Source organism: Heloderma suspectum, chromosome 2 (genome assembly GCF_057233095.1).
Source record: "Heloderma suspectum isolate Gila_16-S chromosome 2, 16-S_ref, whole genome shotgun sequence".
Classification (NCBI taxonomy): Eukaryota; Metazoa; Chordata; class Lepidosauria; order Squamata; family Helodermatidae; genus Heloderma; species Heloderma suspectum.
Genome location: NC_139459.1, coordinates 289,258,776 through 289,275,301, shown reverse-complemented (window position 1 = coordinate 289,275,301; position 16,526 = coordinate 289,258,776). Strand labels below are relative to the sequence as shown.

Here is a 16,526-nt window from a genome sequence, read left to right as displayed (position 1 = left end):
TAGTATGCTATAAAACACTAGTAGGCCAGGAAAAGTCTGGAGAGGGAGCTTTTGCAACACACGTAATTCTGCAAACAGAGTAACTTTTCTGTATTCGGGGCCATTTTTTCTCATAGCATTCTTCTACTTAATCATAAACAGCCCTTCTGTGTACAGAAGAGGCTTTCCACTAATGGAAGGGCACCTTTTGCTCTAAGCCTTTGTATATTACTGAATATTGTTCATACTGTATTTTCTCAAAGTTTATTTACTGAATTAAGGTAAGTGATTTTTAAGCTGGTGTTACTTCAGGACAAATTCAAATAACTATCAAAAGCTTGTGCTGGCCAGACATTATTCAGAAAGCACTATTCTCTCAAATGGTGAATGCAAGAAGAGCTTGGAGTACCTGAGAAGTAAATATCCAAAGGTGTAAGGGGGAAATACCAGCCTGGAGTTAATGAAATAGTAGTAAGGCAAAGAGGCTGGGCCAGTGCAAAATTTAGGGTGGCCCTTTGATGCCTCCCCAGATGGGCCTCTTAGCAGTGGGAGAGGATCCTGCACAGAGCCCTTCCCATGCAGTAGCAGCTCAACTCCAGAAATGGTGGAGCAAACCCCCCTCTCCCCACTGGCAGCTGTAGATGGAAAAATGGCACTCACCATTTACTGCTGGCACTCACCATTTCAATTCCCCACAATATCTCTGGGGCTCCAACAGACATCATTCTGGAGCATTGCTCTATCGGGTCACTAGAAAATGTGGGGGAATTAACATGGTGGGCTCCAGCAGCAGCGCGAGCACCTGTTTTTTTTCATGCTGCTGGGCTGTAATTTAAGAGAGAATACACATTTATATTTTATGCTTGCGTGGCCTGGAAAATATAAACCTCTGCTGCTTTACAAAAGCTATCTAAAAGCAAAGCCTAACAATTATATGATTCTTTGAAAGAACAGAGGTTATTACTTCTGTTATAATTCCCTTTTTGCTGGCCAGCATAAAGGCTAAGCATACATAATACATACATGAACTAAATAATACTATTTTTGGACTTCGGTTTCTTATTGAAACCATGTAGTTGATTGTAACTGACTTTTATTTAAGATGTAGCATAATAATGCTTAAGTTACAAACCATCTAATCACCTCCTATGAAATGAAAGTCTAAAATATCATTTGGTTAGGATATATGTAATTCACATATTATAATTTACTGAAAATACAGTGTTCTGCATTACGTCTTTCATCAGACCTGCAAATATTTATACTTCTGTGGTAGAATTACCAAACATAATTGTAAGTGCAATCGATCACATGTATAATATAGTATGCAAAAAGGAAGTGAGTGAAAACATTGGTTGCTGTTTCTGTACTTTATTCTAATTCTCTTAACTTTTCATTCAGTTTTCCCAATATTTAGATTAAACCTGGAACAATAGAATTGATTGTTGTTTGTTCTAGACAAACGGTCATGAGCTTGGTAACCACAAGTGCATAGGGATCTGATTTTCAGCAGTGGAAACACACAGTCCCATGAGTGTATTAAAATCTTCCCTTCTTCAGTTAATATATTTATTTAGGAATTTGTATCCCGCTTTTAACTTCCAAAATGGAAATGCCCAAATGACTAACAAAATACAAAAACAAGCAATAGCAATATCCGTATAAATGCAAAAGCAGCAATATATATCTAATGAACAGCTGGGAAGCCAAAACCTTTCTTTAAAAAAGTTGCTAAGCAGAAGAATTAAAAGATGACTGGAAAAGAATAATTTTCAAATGTGAACCCAACACCATCAAAGTAAAAGTGACCCTAACCTCCCAATGGTGGGAGTTCCACATACTAGGTGCTATTACAGAAAAGACCCTCTCGTGCATCATCACCAACCATTCTTCAGAAGGTAATGGAAACACACACACACACACTCCATTTATCAACTACATTGTACACGACCTGAGGTTTCTGAACAGTTTTCAAGAGCTACCCCACATAAATTGCATTTATAGTAGCCCAGTCTAGATTAAGTACCGCATATATGACTTTAGTCAGGACTCACTGCTCCACTTGAACAAAAGCACTCCTGGACTCAGCTGGCACCTGAGTATCCAGGAGCAAAGCTGGATCCAGAACCTCCCAAAACCACAAATGTGATGTTTTAAGGGGAGTGCAACCATATTAAGAACCAGGTAACATCCAATTATTGGGTCAGTAGGCCTCCCGATCAAGAGCACCTCTGTCTTGTCACTCTGTTTGCCACATTTAGCTATCACTAACTTCAGACAGTGGTTCAGAACACTCGCAGCCTCCCAAGACTCATAAAGACTAATGTATTCTGGATCATTTAGTGAGTACTTGTATTGCATTCTAAAGTATTATTCATTGTTTTTTTAGCCAGATAAGTGCATCATGTATCTCTAAAAGGATTATTGTATTCTCATAGCTGTTTAAATCAGTTCAGAATACTTGTGGCCCAGTTTTATTAATTTCAAAATTGGTAGCTTATATTACCTTTAAATGACATCTGGGCATCTTAAATACAAAGTAAAGCTTCTGCTTCTCTGTATGTTTCCTAGAGATGTAAAATTTCTGGAAATTTTGACACCATGGGAAAAAATGTGTTTTTTTCCGAGGAGTTTTGGGAAAAAATAGAAATTTGGGGGGGAAATTGTAGAACAATCATTTTTGTTGTTGTTTAGTACTCTCTGCAGATCTCCAGTCACTTTGTTGCTTTAGGACAGCCATCCCCAACCTGATGTCCTCCAAATATTTTGGACTTCAGCTCCCACCAGCGTCAGGCAACATGGCAAATGGTCAGGAAAGATGGACATTGTAGTCTAAGGCCAGGTTCGCACATCACTTTAAGCCATGGTGGCTTAATAAGCTACTCACAGTAGCTTATTCTCAAAATAAGCTACTGTTATCCCCCACATGATTGGCCAAATAAGCTACTGTGAGTAGCTTATTTTCCCCACCCTCGTCCCTCCTCCCTCTCCAGTCCTCCTGCTCTGCCAGATGGTATCCCAGCTTCCCTTGCATTGCAGTTGTCATGGAAAAGTGAGCAGTGTCTGTCTTATCACGGAGGGCTGTAAATGCAATACTTTGCAGTAGGGGGATTATGTGCTCGGGAGGCTGTGCTGTACTTCCTGACTTTGTTTTTTCACGGAGAAGTAAGCAGAAAAGGGAAATTGAGTGGGTGCTATAACCACTTGGCAGTTTGCTGGAATGAGGCAAAATTGCACAGGTGGGGAGCCCTCATGGGGAGCCATAGTGGATAATTGCAGAACTGTGCTTCTTCTTTCCCTATTCCCCTATTTCCCAAGTTGTGCAATTTCAAAGTAGTGATCAGTGAAGCCTGCCATTGTGTAACTTCACTGCAGCAGGGTAGCACAATAGTGTGAGGCTGTCATTGTACTTGGGGAAAGCTGTCATTTTGTAACTGTAGCTGAGTATCTGGGAAGGCTGTGCTTGTTCGGCTGCGGTTGTCCCTGGTCTGCTTGTCAGATCTCAGGAAAAAGGCTGTGCAGGCTAGAGCAGAGCAGCCACAGCAGCTTTGGCTGCTCTTGCCAGCTGACTCTAGGCGATTGGAATAAGCCACGGTGAGCGCCAGATGACACGATAAGCCACGGTGGCTTAAATAAAACTTGCTGCAGTCCGTGGCTTATCAGAGTGCCTTATTTTGGGGGATCAAGCCATCGTGGTACTGGAAAACTACATTCAGGCGACACAATAAACCACCATGGCTTATTCAGAAAAATAAACCACCGGGGCTTATCATGACATGTGAACCCAGTCTAAAAGTACAATGTAGTCTTCCTACAATGGACTACAATGTTCCTAAAGCTATGTATAACCTGGTTTGCTCATAAAATTGTCATCATATTTAAAACATTTTAAAAGTAAACTCCATTACTAAATGTGTAATTATTGTCTGAATAAACCTTTAAGCAACCTCAACCTATTATTTGAGGAGTGACATTTTATTCACTTTTGTAAATAATTTCCATTAATGGACATCTTTTTTTTTACTCATTTTGAAAGGTTGTCTCTAGTTGTGGTTTCAGTTCCATGCCTGTGCCATAGGAAGCAGGCTACCAGGTTTCTTTTACATTGTTGTTGTTTATTCAGTCAGTCGCTTCCGACTATTCGTGACTTCATGGACCAGCCCACACCAGAGCTTCCTGTCGGCCATCGCCACCCCCAGCTCCCCCAAGGTCGAGTCCGTCACCTCCAGAATATCATCCATCCATCTTGCCCTTGGTTGGCCCCTCTTCCTTTTGCCTTCCACTTTCCCTAGCATCAGCCTCTTCTCCAGGGTGTCCTGTCTTCTCATGATGTGGCCAAAGTACTTCAGTTTTGCCTTTAATGTCATTCCCTCAAGTGAGCAGTCTGGCTTTATTTCCTGGAGTATGGACTGGTTTGATCTTCTTGCAGTCCAAGGCACTCTCAGAATTTTCCTCCAGCACCACAGTTCAAAAGCATATATCTGCCTTCGCTCAGCCTTCCTTATGGTCCAACTCTTGCAGCCATAGGTTACTACAGGGAATACCGTTGCTTGAACTATGCGGACCTTTGTTGTCAGTGTGATGTCTCTACTCTTAACTATTTTATCAAGATTTGTCATTGCTCTCCTCCCAAGAAGTAAAGGTAGAGGGGTTATTCTAGTGGCAGCAGTTTAAAGGTTTTATAGCTGATGCAGCATTCTTTAGTTGTGAGGTCTAATTGAGAACTTTATTAAAAACTGTGGTAGTGAGTTCTGTAGACCCAAGTCTCGAAGTTAACTTAAAAAAAAAAAAAGAAACACAGGTGGGGTAACCCACATGTTGTTCTGTCGCATCTGGTGACGGTGGCGGAATAACCTACAATGTTTTTTCACATGTGCTTTTCAGATTAGAACTAGATTAATTGAACTAGCATCTAACCAGAACAGGCCCAGAAACACCGGATTCTGTAGAACAAAATCCAAACTGTCAAGAATGCACATTTTCTTCCATATTATGACATAGTGACTCTACTCACATGTTGGGAAACTGAGCATGACTTGGAGCATCCCTAAATACAATCCCTAAAAATAAAGTATTTTCATGCTCATCTGAATTCTTCCCTTATCCCATAGCTACACTGTCTCAAACTGTCTGATTTCTCTTAAAGGATAGCATCGGATGCCCTATAGCTTAACAGTGATAACAGTAGAGAAAGAATTGAGAGAGGAAGGAAAGCCCATGAGTATTAGTAGTGCAGGGCCAAATATTTTTTTCATGATCTCTAATACCATTTTTCTATATTTTCTCACTGGAAGAAGCAAGATGGATACCACCATTTTAGCAATACACTTAGAAATTACTTTCATCTTATCCACATACTTGATTAACAGTACCACAAGCTAGGCTATTAAATTGAGCTATTGCTGTCCTCGCTGTCAAAACATGTTGGGCAAGTGGTGTAGAGGAAAGACTGCATTTTCTTAAAAGCCTCAGTTCTTGTAAACCACATAACTCATTTAAGCATACTGTGTAAGGAAAAGAGAACCCAAATCCTATTGCATTTTGAGCTAGTATTCAACATTTGCTATTTCTTCCCTCATAATTGTCCCATTGTCAAAGTGAGCAAATTCTTGGGTTATATATAATGGCCAGTTGTTTACTCTTAGATGGATGTGTCCTTTGCTGATGTTCGCTTTGTAGGAAAAGTCAGGTACCCTAGAGCCTGGCAAAGTGTTGTGGCTGCATAATGGAGCAAACAGGCAAAGCAAAATGCCAATTGACATTTTAATTCCCCTCAGCTCCTGGTGGCTCTTTGAATACTGAGGCCATGTAATTGCAAAAAGAAATGGTGGCATGATATATACCAGTTGACAGGACTGCACACCTGTACTTCCTCTTCAGTGTCAGCAGCCACAACAAAGCTCATGAGTGTAGAATGAACTTCCAAATTTGGGAGAAACTGATGTCCATCAACATTTTTAGAACATGTGCATATGATGATTTCAACAGTAGCTTCTGCAGTTGTTTACACTGGAACAACTGTGTCAGCCTATGACTGTTTTCCGTGGTCTCAAGAATCTGGAATGTAAATTAGTGGAAAAGCCATTCTTTTGCTCCATCATAGTAATGTAATTCATTCTTCTCATAATTTCAGTTAATACAGATTGGGAGATGATTTTGTGATTCAGGTTGCTTTCATTGAACATGCTTTAAATTGCCTCAGGCAAGCTTGAGTGTAATCACAAACAGATTTTTTGCTGTGTGTGTTTGTTTGTTTGTTTCATTTCTATACCCCCCAATAGCTGAAGCTGTCTGGGCAGTTCACAAAAATTAAAACTAAAGAGCACACAATAAAACAATATAAAATATATAAAACATTAAAACCACAGTATAACAATACAACCAGAATAAAACCTAGCAGCAATGCAGGGATTTATAGATTTAAAACAGCAAAGCTAAAGGTCTAGAAAGTTAAAATGCTAAAATGCCTGGGAAAATAAAAAGGTCTTCACCTGGCACTGGAAAGAACACAGTATAGGTGCCAAGCGAACCTGACTAGGGAGCCCATTCCACAGCCGGGTGCCACAGCAGAAAAAGCCCTCCTCCTAGTAGCCAGCTGCCTCACTTCCTTTTGCAGGGGCTCACAGAGAAGGGCTGATGATGATGATCTTAAGGTCCGGGCAGGAGCCACATATGGGAGGAGGCAATGCTTCAGATAACCTGGCCCCAAGCCGTTAAGGGCTTTGAATGTTAAAACCAGCACTTTGAATCGGGCCCGGAAATGGACTGGCAGCCAGTGCAGCTAGAAAAGGACTTACGTAATATGAGCTCACTGGCCAGTCTCTGTTAACAATCTTGCTGCCCTATTTTGGACCAGCTGAAGGTTCCAGACCATTTTCAAAGGCAGCCCCACATATAACACGTTGCAGTAATCCAGATGAGAAGTTATCAGAGCATGGATAACTGTAGCTAGGCTATCTCTGTCCAGATAAGGGCGTACTTGGTATACCAGCCTAAGCTGATAAAAAGTACTCCCTGCCACTGAGTTCATCTGTGCCTCGAGTGACAGTTCTGGATCCAAGAGCACCCCCAAACTACGAACCTGATCCTTTAGGGGGAGCGTAACCCCCATCTAGAACAGGTTGAATATCACATAGCCGCTGAGAGGTCCAGGAGAATCAACAGAGTCGCACTCCCCCTGTCCTTCTCCCGGTAGAGGTCATCCCACAGGGCGACCAAGGCAGTTTCTGTTTCAAAACCAGGCCTGAAGCCTGATTGAAATGGATCTAGATAATCCGTTTCATTCAAGAGTGCCTGGAGCTGTCCTGCAACCACCCGCTCAAGCACCTTGCCCAGGAAGATGTTGGCCACTGGCCTATATTTGTTAACATCCTCCGGGTCCAGGTTAGGCTTTCTCAGGAGTGGTCTGATTACCATTTCTTTTAAAGCGGCCGGCACCACACCCTCTCTCAAGGAGGATTTTACAGCCTCCTGGACCCAGCCGGACATCCCCTCCTTGTTTGATTTAATAAGCCATGAAGGACAAAGGTCAGGCACACAAGTGGTCGATCGGACTTGGCCCAAGTACCTTGTCCACATCCTCAGGTCTCAGTAACTGAAACTCATCCAATAAAACTGGACCAGACGGTGCTCTGAACGCCTCTACCAATGGAACTGCATTAATCATGGTGTCCAATTCATGACGACTCTGAGCGACTTTATCTTCAAAGTGCCGTGCAAACTCGTCACAGCATGCAACCAAGGGTTCCACAGTCTCTCTCCCTGGCCCAGAATGTAATAGGCCACGAACCACTCGGAAAAGCTCCGCTGGGCGACACTGAAAAGATGCAATGCTGGTGGAAAAGAACTGTCTCTTTGCCACCCTCACTGCCACAGAGTAGGCTCAGTAGTGAGCTCTTACTTGTGTTCGGTCAGATACCGCACAAATTTTCCTCCACCTGCGTTCTAGCCATCTCCCCTCTTGCTTCATTGCCCTCAGCTCAGGTGTATACCAAGGAGCTGGCCGGGCTCTGCTCAGAGGGAGAGGGCGCTTGGGTGCGATCATGTCATCCGCCTGAGTCATCTCTGCATTCCACAGGGCAACCTGGGCTTTGACAGGAGCCAGCAGGAAAATCCCCCAGAGCCCTCTGGAAACCATTGGAATCCACTAGCCTCTAGGGGGGGACCATTTTAATAGGTCCCCCACCCTTGCAGCAGGGGAAGGCTGCCGAGAGACTAAATCTCAACAGGAAGTGATCTTACCATGACTAAGGTACAGAGGTTAATTCCTCCACTTTCAGATCACTATCCTCCTGCCCAGTCGAGAAAACCAGATCAAGCGTGTGTCCTTTTATATGTGTTGGGCCGATGACATGTTGGGACAGCTACATGGTTGTCATGGCAGCCATGAAGTCCTGAGCCACCCCGGATACAGTGGCCTCAGCATGGAAGTTGAGATCCCCCGCCCAGGACCATCATCCTAGTGGTCCTCAACACCTCCATCAGCTCAGGCAGAGAGTTTGATGGGCAGCGGGGTGGGCGGTACACCAACAGAATCCCTAATCTGTCCTGGGTACCCAACACAAGTTCCAAACACTCAAGATCTGCACTCGAATGAGCAGGGAGCCTAGAGAGAGGGATTGAATTCCTATAGACCACAGCACCCCCACACACACAACCCTCGAGTCGGTGTTGGTGCTGCACTGAGTACCCAGGAGGGCACAGCTGGGAGAGAGTAACCCCTCCCAGTTTCCCCACCCAGGTCTCAGTAATACATACCAGGTCAGCCTCCTCATCCACAATCAAATCATGGCTGGGGGAGATTTTGTTTTGAACTAACCTAGCATTCAGCAGCAGCAGCACCAGACTCAAGGGCAAGCTGGTAAGGCTGCCAGGAACCATCAGGTTGGGGGAAGAACCAGAAGAGGGGAGAGCCATAACGTGTCTAGCCCTTCTTCTCCTCAGCTGGCCGGTTAATCCCCCAACACTATACCTCCCCCTACCCATGACCACCGTTATGGTGGCACCTCCCCGACCCCCTGAGTTGCTCAATGTTTTCCCAGGCACATATTGAAATGTTAAGATATAAAATGTAAAACGGTATAAAAGAATATAAAAGAAAGCAGCAGCTAAGAAGGAGCAGATAAAATCTGTGTTTGCCCCTTTCTTCCTGGTCTTTAAAGCTGCTGCCCTCTGCTGCCGCTATTTGCTGCTGGTATCTCTGGCTGCTGGTTGTCTCTGGAGAGGTGATGGGTTGGTCTTCATATGCTTCTCCATGCGTCTCCAAGTGCGACGCCAAGTGCGCACTTAGTATCACATTTGGTGCAATGCTGAGGCGCATGCCAAGGCACTGCCTCTGGCAGCCCCGCCTTAAGTACCTGTTTGTTTGGCAGGGGTAGAAAAAGGCTCAAGGTCCACCTGGTGCAGCTGGTCCTCCTTCCCACAGGCTCCTTGTTATATCTCTTTGAAATGTATGTTTGTGTCAGTACATTTCCCTGAAAGTTTTAATACTGTGATGTGAACTAGGGTGGAATGGAAGGATCTTGGCTACAAATTTGCTAAGAATGTGACATCCAAATAACAAAACTTCCCTCCATCTACTGTGAGGCAATTGGGGGTTCTCCTGGAGCCATCTTTGTCACTTGATGCTCAGGTGGCCTCAGTGGCCCAGCTATGCCCCTATCAAGACAGGGATAACTTGGCTTCAGTCGTCTGTGCTCTGGTATCCTCCAAGTTAAATTACTGCAATGTATTCCACGTGGGACTGCTTTTGGTAAGCTGCAGCTTGTGCAAAATGCAGCAGCCAGATTGGTAACAGGGACAAGAAGGTCCAAACATGTAACACCATTTCTGGCCCACTTGCACTGGCTGCCTGTATGTTTCTGAGCCCGACTCAAGGTGCTGGTTTTGACCTATAAAGCTTTACATGGTTCAGGACCACAATATCTGATAGAGCACCTCTCCTGGTATGAACCTACGTGTATACTATGCTCATCTTTTAAGACTCTCCTCCAGATGCCTCTTCCACGAGAGGCTCAGAAGGTGAGAACCTTGTTATCTTTTCAGCGTCAAGTTAAGACCTTCCTCTACTCTCAGGCATTTGGCAGTATATGATTAGATTTTTAACTGGGTCATGAGATTTCTTATTGATTGTTTAAATTGGATGGTGTAGAAATGTAATAAATGAAATGAAAATGAAAATTGTAAATAAGTTTTAGTTTATATATGTGTGCGTGCGTGTGTGCTCTCCGTATGTAAACAGTTTTTCTAGTACGTACAATATTGTATTTTAAGGATTTTAATCTTTATAAACCACTCAGAGAGGTATGGCTATTGGGCAGTATGGAAATGTAATTAAGGAAATTAAAATGAAAACTATAAATGAGTTTTAGTAAACAGCAAAAACTTCAATTTGCATTGACCTGTGATGATAAATGCAAATTGCACGGCTTGGACAGTATTAATGTGCCAAAATTAGTAACAAATTCTTCCTTAACCACTACTCTTTCTCTATCACATCACATAATCCGCAAGAAGCATTAAAAATGGGTTGTGGACATAGCTGAGGGATAGATAATATGCTTAGCCTGACAAAGGACCCATAGCTGAGAACATGGGAGAACTGAGACATCTTTCTGAGACCTTGGAAAGCATTGCCACTCAGAACAGACAGTACTGAGCTACATGGACCAATAGTCTGACTTGATATAAGGCAACTGCATATGTTCATAAACTCGCGTTTCCTGCCCATTGTGTTCTTTTTAAGATTCTATTAGGGAGTGGTTTAACAGCATTTCCTCAGGACTTTTTTATCCATTTTGAATCTACAAAGTGTTGCATAACTCCGATAGCTATACCATCAGTAAATATCTCTTTGATTTGAGTCTCATTGTTCTGACATGCTTAGTAAAATTGCCTACAACTGCCTACTCTATAAGAAGAATGGGCTGGGAAAGAACTGTGGTAAAGGCAACTCTGCCTAAGACCCTTACCTGATTTCTGTCCTGCCCCCAGGTAATCTGCCTTCAAGAGAGACTTATTTAGGCTTTGCTGCTGACCTTTTGCTGTAGACTTCCTGTTGCCTGTCTATGACCAGGTCACTGCCTCCCCTGCTTTGGGGCTAATTGCTTACCTCCTGCTTTAGACCACTGTCTACCTTCAAACTGATACTGGTCTAAGAAGAACAAAATGCCACCACATCTTTTCTTAGAATAATTATTACTTGCTTAGGTGTGGCTGTCTTTGTAATCAACCCATTTTTCATTTAATATGTATGTGTGACCACTGAATCACTTTTTGATCATTGTAGTGCAGCATTCTTCTCAATAGATCTGGCCACATCTTAGTGCTTTATTTTTTAATTATGTACTCCAAAAAATTCTGTCCATATCCAAAAGACATGCTGAAAAATAGTATAGCAGTAAGAGAACTTACACAGCTTTAAGCTTCAGAGTGATGCTTAGAGGTTCCCCAAACACTTTGAACAGGAGTGTAATACTGAATTTTTCTCCTGAATACTTTTGGATGTTGTATAGATTTATATTTTTCAGTAGAAAAAGGAACCAGGATGTTTTTTTAAATGCAACCTTCCAATGAGCAACCTCCTCAAAATATAATTCATTGTATAATGGTTGTCTTGATCAAGTCAGCTCTTTAAAGTTAATCAGAAGTTCAATAAACTTCAGTTTTATTGTGCTCCCTTATAATATTGACATTTAAATGAATATTAGCATATGACATTTATCTACCTGGACTATAAAATATGCTACAAGTCTAATTTCTAGTGATGTACAGTACCAGTTTCCTGGAGACATTCTTATAGTTATATCTTCCCCTTCATTAACAATAAATAACATTGAGCAATAATAGTGCTCAGATACCTTTCATAATATGTTATTTGGTTTTACTTACTGGTGAAGAAATATTCTAAATCTATTATTTACATATAAAAATAAGTTTCATGATAGAAAACAATTTTTATTTGATCTTCTGAGGTTTCAGAACCACACTAGAATAAGATCTGACACATGAAAAAGCATATGGTGAAAGATCCCTTGTATTAATATAATTGTATTCAAGATGAAGGTGTTCTAATTGTGAATCTTCATAATCATCTTCCTCTTCACTGTCATCATCAGCATCATCTTCCTCTTCTTTATCCAACCTAGTTCTGCAGATGCGTTCTGGTGGGACTGACCTGTAAAACCGGATGGGAAATTGTGAAAGGAGAATAAGCATTACATTTTGCTAGTAAATCTCCTCTGTTCTTGCCACTCATTTTCAAGATGGAAATTTTGCAGAAAGTGCTGAAAGTCAGTAATCAAAAAGTATGTGTGCTTTAAATCAGAGACAGACTGACTTCAGGCTTATGGGGACAACTTTTTTAAAGCAGAACCCCAGGCTGCACCAACTGGAGCCAGTCACAAAATGGCAGCTCAGAAATAAGTAAGCTCCATTGAATTCAGCAGGGGATTTCAGCAGACATTCTCAGAACACTGGATTTATAACCCAGTTCTATGTATGTTTACAGTAAGCCATCACCACAGTTTTGAACAAAACAAAACAATTGCACAGCTACTGTAAGGAGACATACTGTTAAAGACTACTTTTGTTGCAATATAATATGAGGGCACAGAGCAGAAAGGGTAGAAGACATATAGACACAAACCAGGGAACTTGAATGAGTGCGTTGCCATCATGGCAGGAAGGGGTGCTTAGGCTAGTTCACACTGCTTACTCCTGGCCACCAAGGCAACTATTCCAGCCGTGCCACCGTTCTGAATGCAAGATTAGAAGAAGCAAGCCAACACAGCTTTGCTTCATCTGCTACTCCCACCGGCAGCAGAAGTATGCATGTTTTTAGGCGTTCTCCTACTTAGTACACATGCATGTGAGACCAAAATTGGTGGAGGAGACATGGTTTGCCCTGAGGAGTGTGGGTCAAATCAAGGAAGTCATCATGACCCAGCCCACAATCAACATTCTGCCTTTGCAGCTTCATTATTTGGTGGATATAGCTGACTGAGTGTCCCAAAAAAGAGGTTTTATAAATGTCACACTTTAAAAAAAAAAAGTTACAGTCATTAGTTTATGAATAAATTGGAAGTTGGATTTAAGTCATGGATAGAATCATAGGTCTGATCTCTAACAATTTTGTATTACTGAGTCTATTTAAAACTTCTAAGGTGATATAAACCTAATATATACAGTTCTTTATTCCATGCTGTCCCATGATGTTGGGTTTGTGAAGAGCATAGCTGAGCATTTCCCACTGCTGTTGGCCAGTTTCCTACTGGAAAAGAAAAAAGGGATGGGAGCATGTTTGTTTTTTCTCTTCCTGCTGTTGCAGTGCTGCTAAAGCCTTAAAAACAAGCACTATCCTTAGACTATTAAGGAAAGTTTGGACTGAAGTATCTGGTATATTTATCCTATACACTGGAATGTAACTTTAAGATGTATGCTTCTGGTCAAGAAGTGGTTAGAAGAAAGGGCTTGCTGGATTAGATGATCTGGAAAAAATATATATATATATATATATATATATATATATAGTTTTTACGTATTTGGGAGAATTCTCTAGGCATCCAGAAGTATATTGGTTTATAAAGAAAAAGTAAAATGGCCTGACAGGGACTTTTGAGCTTTCAGATTTGCAGAATGTGGGTGGCAGTGCTGAGTCTATTGAGTCTATTGAGCAGTGCTGGGAAACCTCCAGCCCATAGGCCTAATCCAGCCAATAGAGGTTCCCGATCTGGCCCACCGAGCCTTATTGGACTCCTCCAGGGAGAGGGGCTTAGCTGTTATCAGTGGTAACAACGCTGTGGATCAGAGATAACAGTGGGGTGTGTGAGAAACAGGGCCTGGCTGATCCTAAGAAGAGCTGTTCTTCCTAGTGGCATCTGAGTCTGTGCATTACCCCAGGGGGACACAGACCTGAATGAATGGATAGGGTCATATTGGAGGAGGCAGTCCTTAATATTTTGGCTCCAGGCCACACTCTTCAACCCCGTAATCATTTTGGTTGTTCTTTTCTGAACCTAATGTACCAAAAAATATTATGGAAGACAGTTTGGTGCATGGCTTAACTAGTTAAAAACAAAGGAATAATTGAAGTGGATACTTGCAGATGGTGTTCTCTTTCTAAGATTGCGTTCACATATGTGATATCAGACTGTTCATGAATCTTGCCAGATGTTGTTTATTCCAATTTGACTTGTGCTACAGCCTGTTAACTTTGTATGCTTCATGTAAGCTTGGGACGCTTTCCAAGTATATAGAAATTAGGAATTTTCTTAGTGGCCAAATTAGGCCACTAGCAATTAAATTTTCTACCAAATAGTAGATAGATGTACTGCCAATCAGAGTGGATTGTTTTTCAGAAACCAGTGCAACCAGAAACCTTTAATCAAATCTGGCAGTCTTTTCTGGATTGTTTCTCTGGGTAACATGTTTTCTTCTCTAATAATATTTTCTCCTCCACCTGGCAGGCCCTGTAAACCACCAGAGCCCCATGCGACACCTGCTGCTCAATTATACCAATCGGTCCTAGGCTGACTGCTGAGGAACTGGGTAGCATACTTCAGGGTACTAGATCGCATAGATTGCCAGTTATTGCCCTGTAATTTAAGCAACAATTAAATGCTTAACTTGGCATTATTTTTCATTGAGACCTGTATGATCACATTGGATTAGCAGTGACTTACACTAGTTGTGCACCATGAACTCAAAGGTTCAACTATAAAGAATTGAATCAGAATTCTATAAACTTTGATGTACTATGAAAATTTAGAGTAGAAAGCCATTAATACATCCAGTCTTTACCCAATTATTTTATTTACAAGTGCTTTTAATTACCTTATTTTGTTATTGTTGAGCCTTAGAAAATTTAACGATCTCATTTCCGCAATTCCAAGTGGCACAGACTTCAATTGGTTGTGATCCAAGTACATTTCTCTGAGAGAGTGATATGCCCCATAGAATGACACAGGGTCAGTTCCACCATCATCAAGTTTGTTAAACGAAAGGTAGAGATATTCCAGTCCTGGCCTCATGTGTCCAAATACAAATCCTGGAATTCTGTCAATTTGGTTCCCTATAAGTACAAGATGCACTAACGACTTTGGCAGATAGGAAGGAACATGATATAATTTATTATAAGAAAGATCAATAGATTCCAAGTTCCTGAAATAAAGAAAAGGAAATGATACACAAAAGTAAGTCTATATGCTAATTGATTTTGTCTTTATGCAAAATAATACATATTCTAAAACAAGAGTTTAGGAAGATTGGAAGCATATAGTCTTCTATCAAAACGGTACGTCTTATCTATTTTTATAAAAACCATTTGGGAAACATTTTTATGCTTCTTTATAGACAGGAAAGGCTGTTACTGCTATTGATAGGCATTGCAAATGATTGCAGACTATGGCTGCCCTCCCGCTCTCCACTCAGGTTCCACCCCACCTTCCCCCCTGCCGATGCATATTTGACAGGCATGGCTGAAATCGGCTGCCATCCTATTGCACTCTCTCCCTGCCTTCTAATGCCAGATGGCAAAGTTGTTGTGGGGATGCTAGCACTTGCCTAAGCACCCCACTGTGCATGAAGCAGCCATTTGCCAGATCTGCGAAAGAGTGGAGAAAAAGAGGCACAGTGGGAGCTCTCAGGCAGTTGTAGGCATCTGGGCTTTGGTGATGGCACTGCATATGGATCTCTGAACTTATAAGACTAGAAAGTAGCTGCCTGAATCTTCCCATGCCTTTTATTTTAATAAAGAGATAGGATATCTGATATTTTATTTTAATAAAGAGATCTCTATCTGAAAGAGATAGGATAGCTGTGGAGCATTTTTTGCCAGAGGGAGAGGAACAGGGAGTGGCCAGACACCTGTCCCATCAAGTTTCACAGCTTGGAAACAATGGACATTCAGGGGACTGCTAGCCCAGTAAACCCTGCTGCATAAATTCCAGAATGTCTTGTTTCTTTTCCCCTTCCAGGCAGAGCAGGACAGGCAGTCGTAACATGCAGTCTTCTGGTCTTAAAGAGCTAATAGCTATCTTAAAGAACTTTAGCCCTTTAAGGCTATAATGAAGAATGGTGAATTCATCTTGTTGCCTGGGGATAACTTGTTCTTGCCACAAGCTACCTGAAATTTGCAGTCCTGCAACAGTCACTTCTCTGGACTAATTAATACAAAGACAGAGTTAGAGAACGATAAGTGTCAGCGGATTATTTGTTCTTAATAAACATCTCATCAGCTTGCCAAAAATGAGTTCACATTAAAGAGAACTTTTTCCTACCACCTACTCTTTTCCCATAGCTATTGCCCAAACATTTTTACATAACTGCCAGTATCCAGCCTCTGACGGATTCTTCAGGACTGTATAAGGAAAAGAATAAGAACCATGGCAATATTTATAGGCCGAACGATCGCCTTATTTTCCCCCTCTTCAGTCAGTTCAGGGCATCTCTGCTAAAGTCATCTCTTTTCTGCAGTTAAAATCATATTTTTTTCCTCTTAGTTGTTTTTTTTTTAATAATTTGGAGTACTGACCCACCAGAAATCCCAC

General features: G+C 41.7%; 2 protein-coding genes across 9 annotated transcripts in view; one reads left to right on the top strand and one right to left on the bottom strand.

Moving 5' to 3' along the window:
* Positions 1-16,526, top strand: part of CENPP (centromere protein P) — a 272,212-nt gene that overhangs the window by 142,790 nt on the left and 112,896 nt on the right. The window lies entirely within an intron of this gene.
* Positions 11,279-16,526, bottom strand: part of ECM2 (extracellular matrix protein 2) — a 33,838-nt gene continuing 28,590 nt past the window's right edge. For both annotated transcript variants that reach the window (XM_084839836.1, XM_084839835.1), the window contains 2 exons: positions 14,812-15,138; positions 11,279-12,154 (listed from right to left, as the gene is read on the bottom strand). In XM_084839836.1, the coding sequence (XP_084695962.1) occupies positions 11,935-12,154; positions 14,812-15,138 (547 nt within the window). In that variant the 3' untranslated portion in view covers positions 11,279-11,934. The remainder of the gene's footprint in view (positions 12,155-14,811; positions 15,139-16,526) is intronic.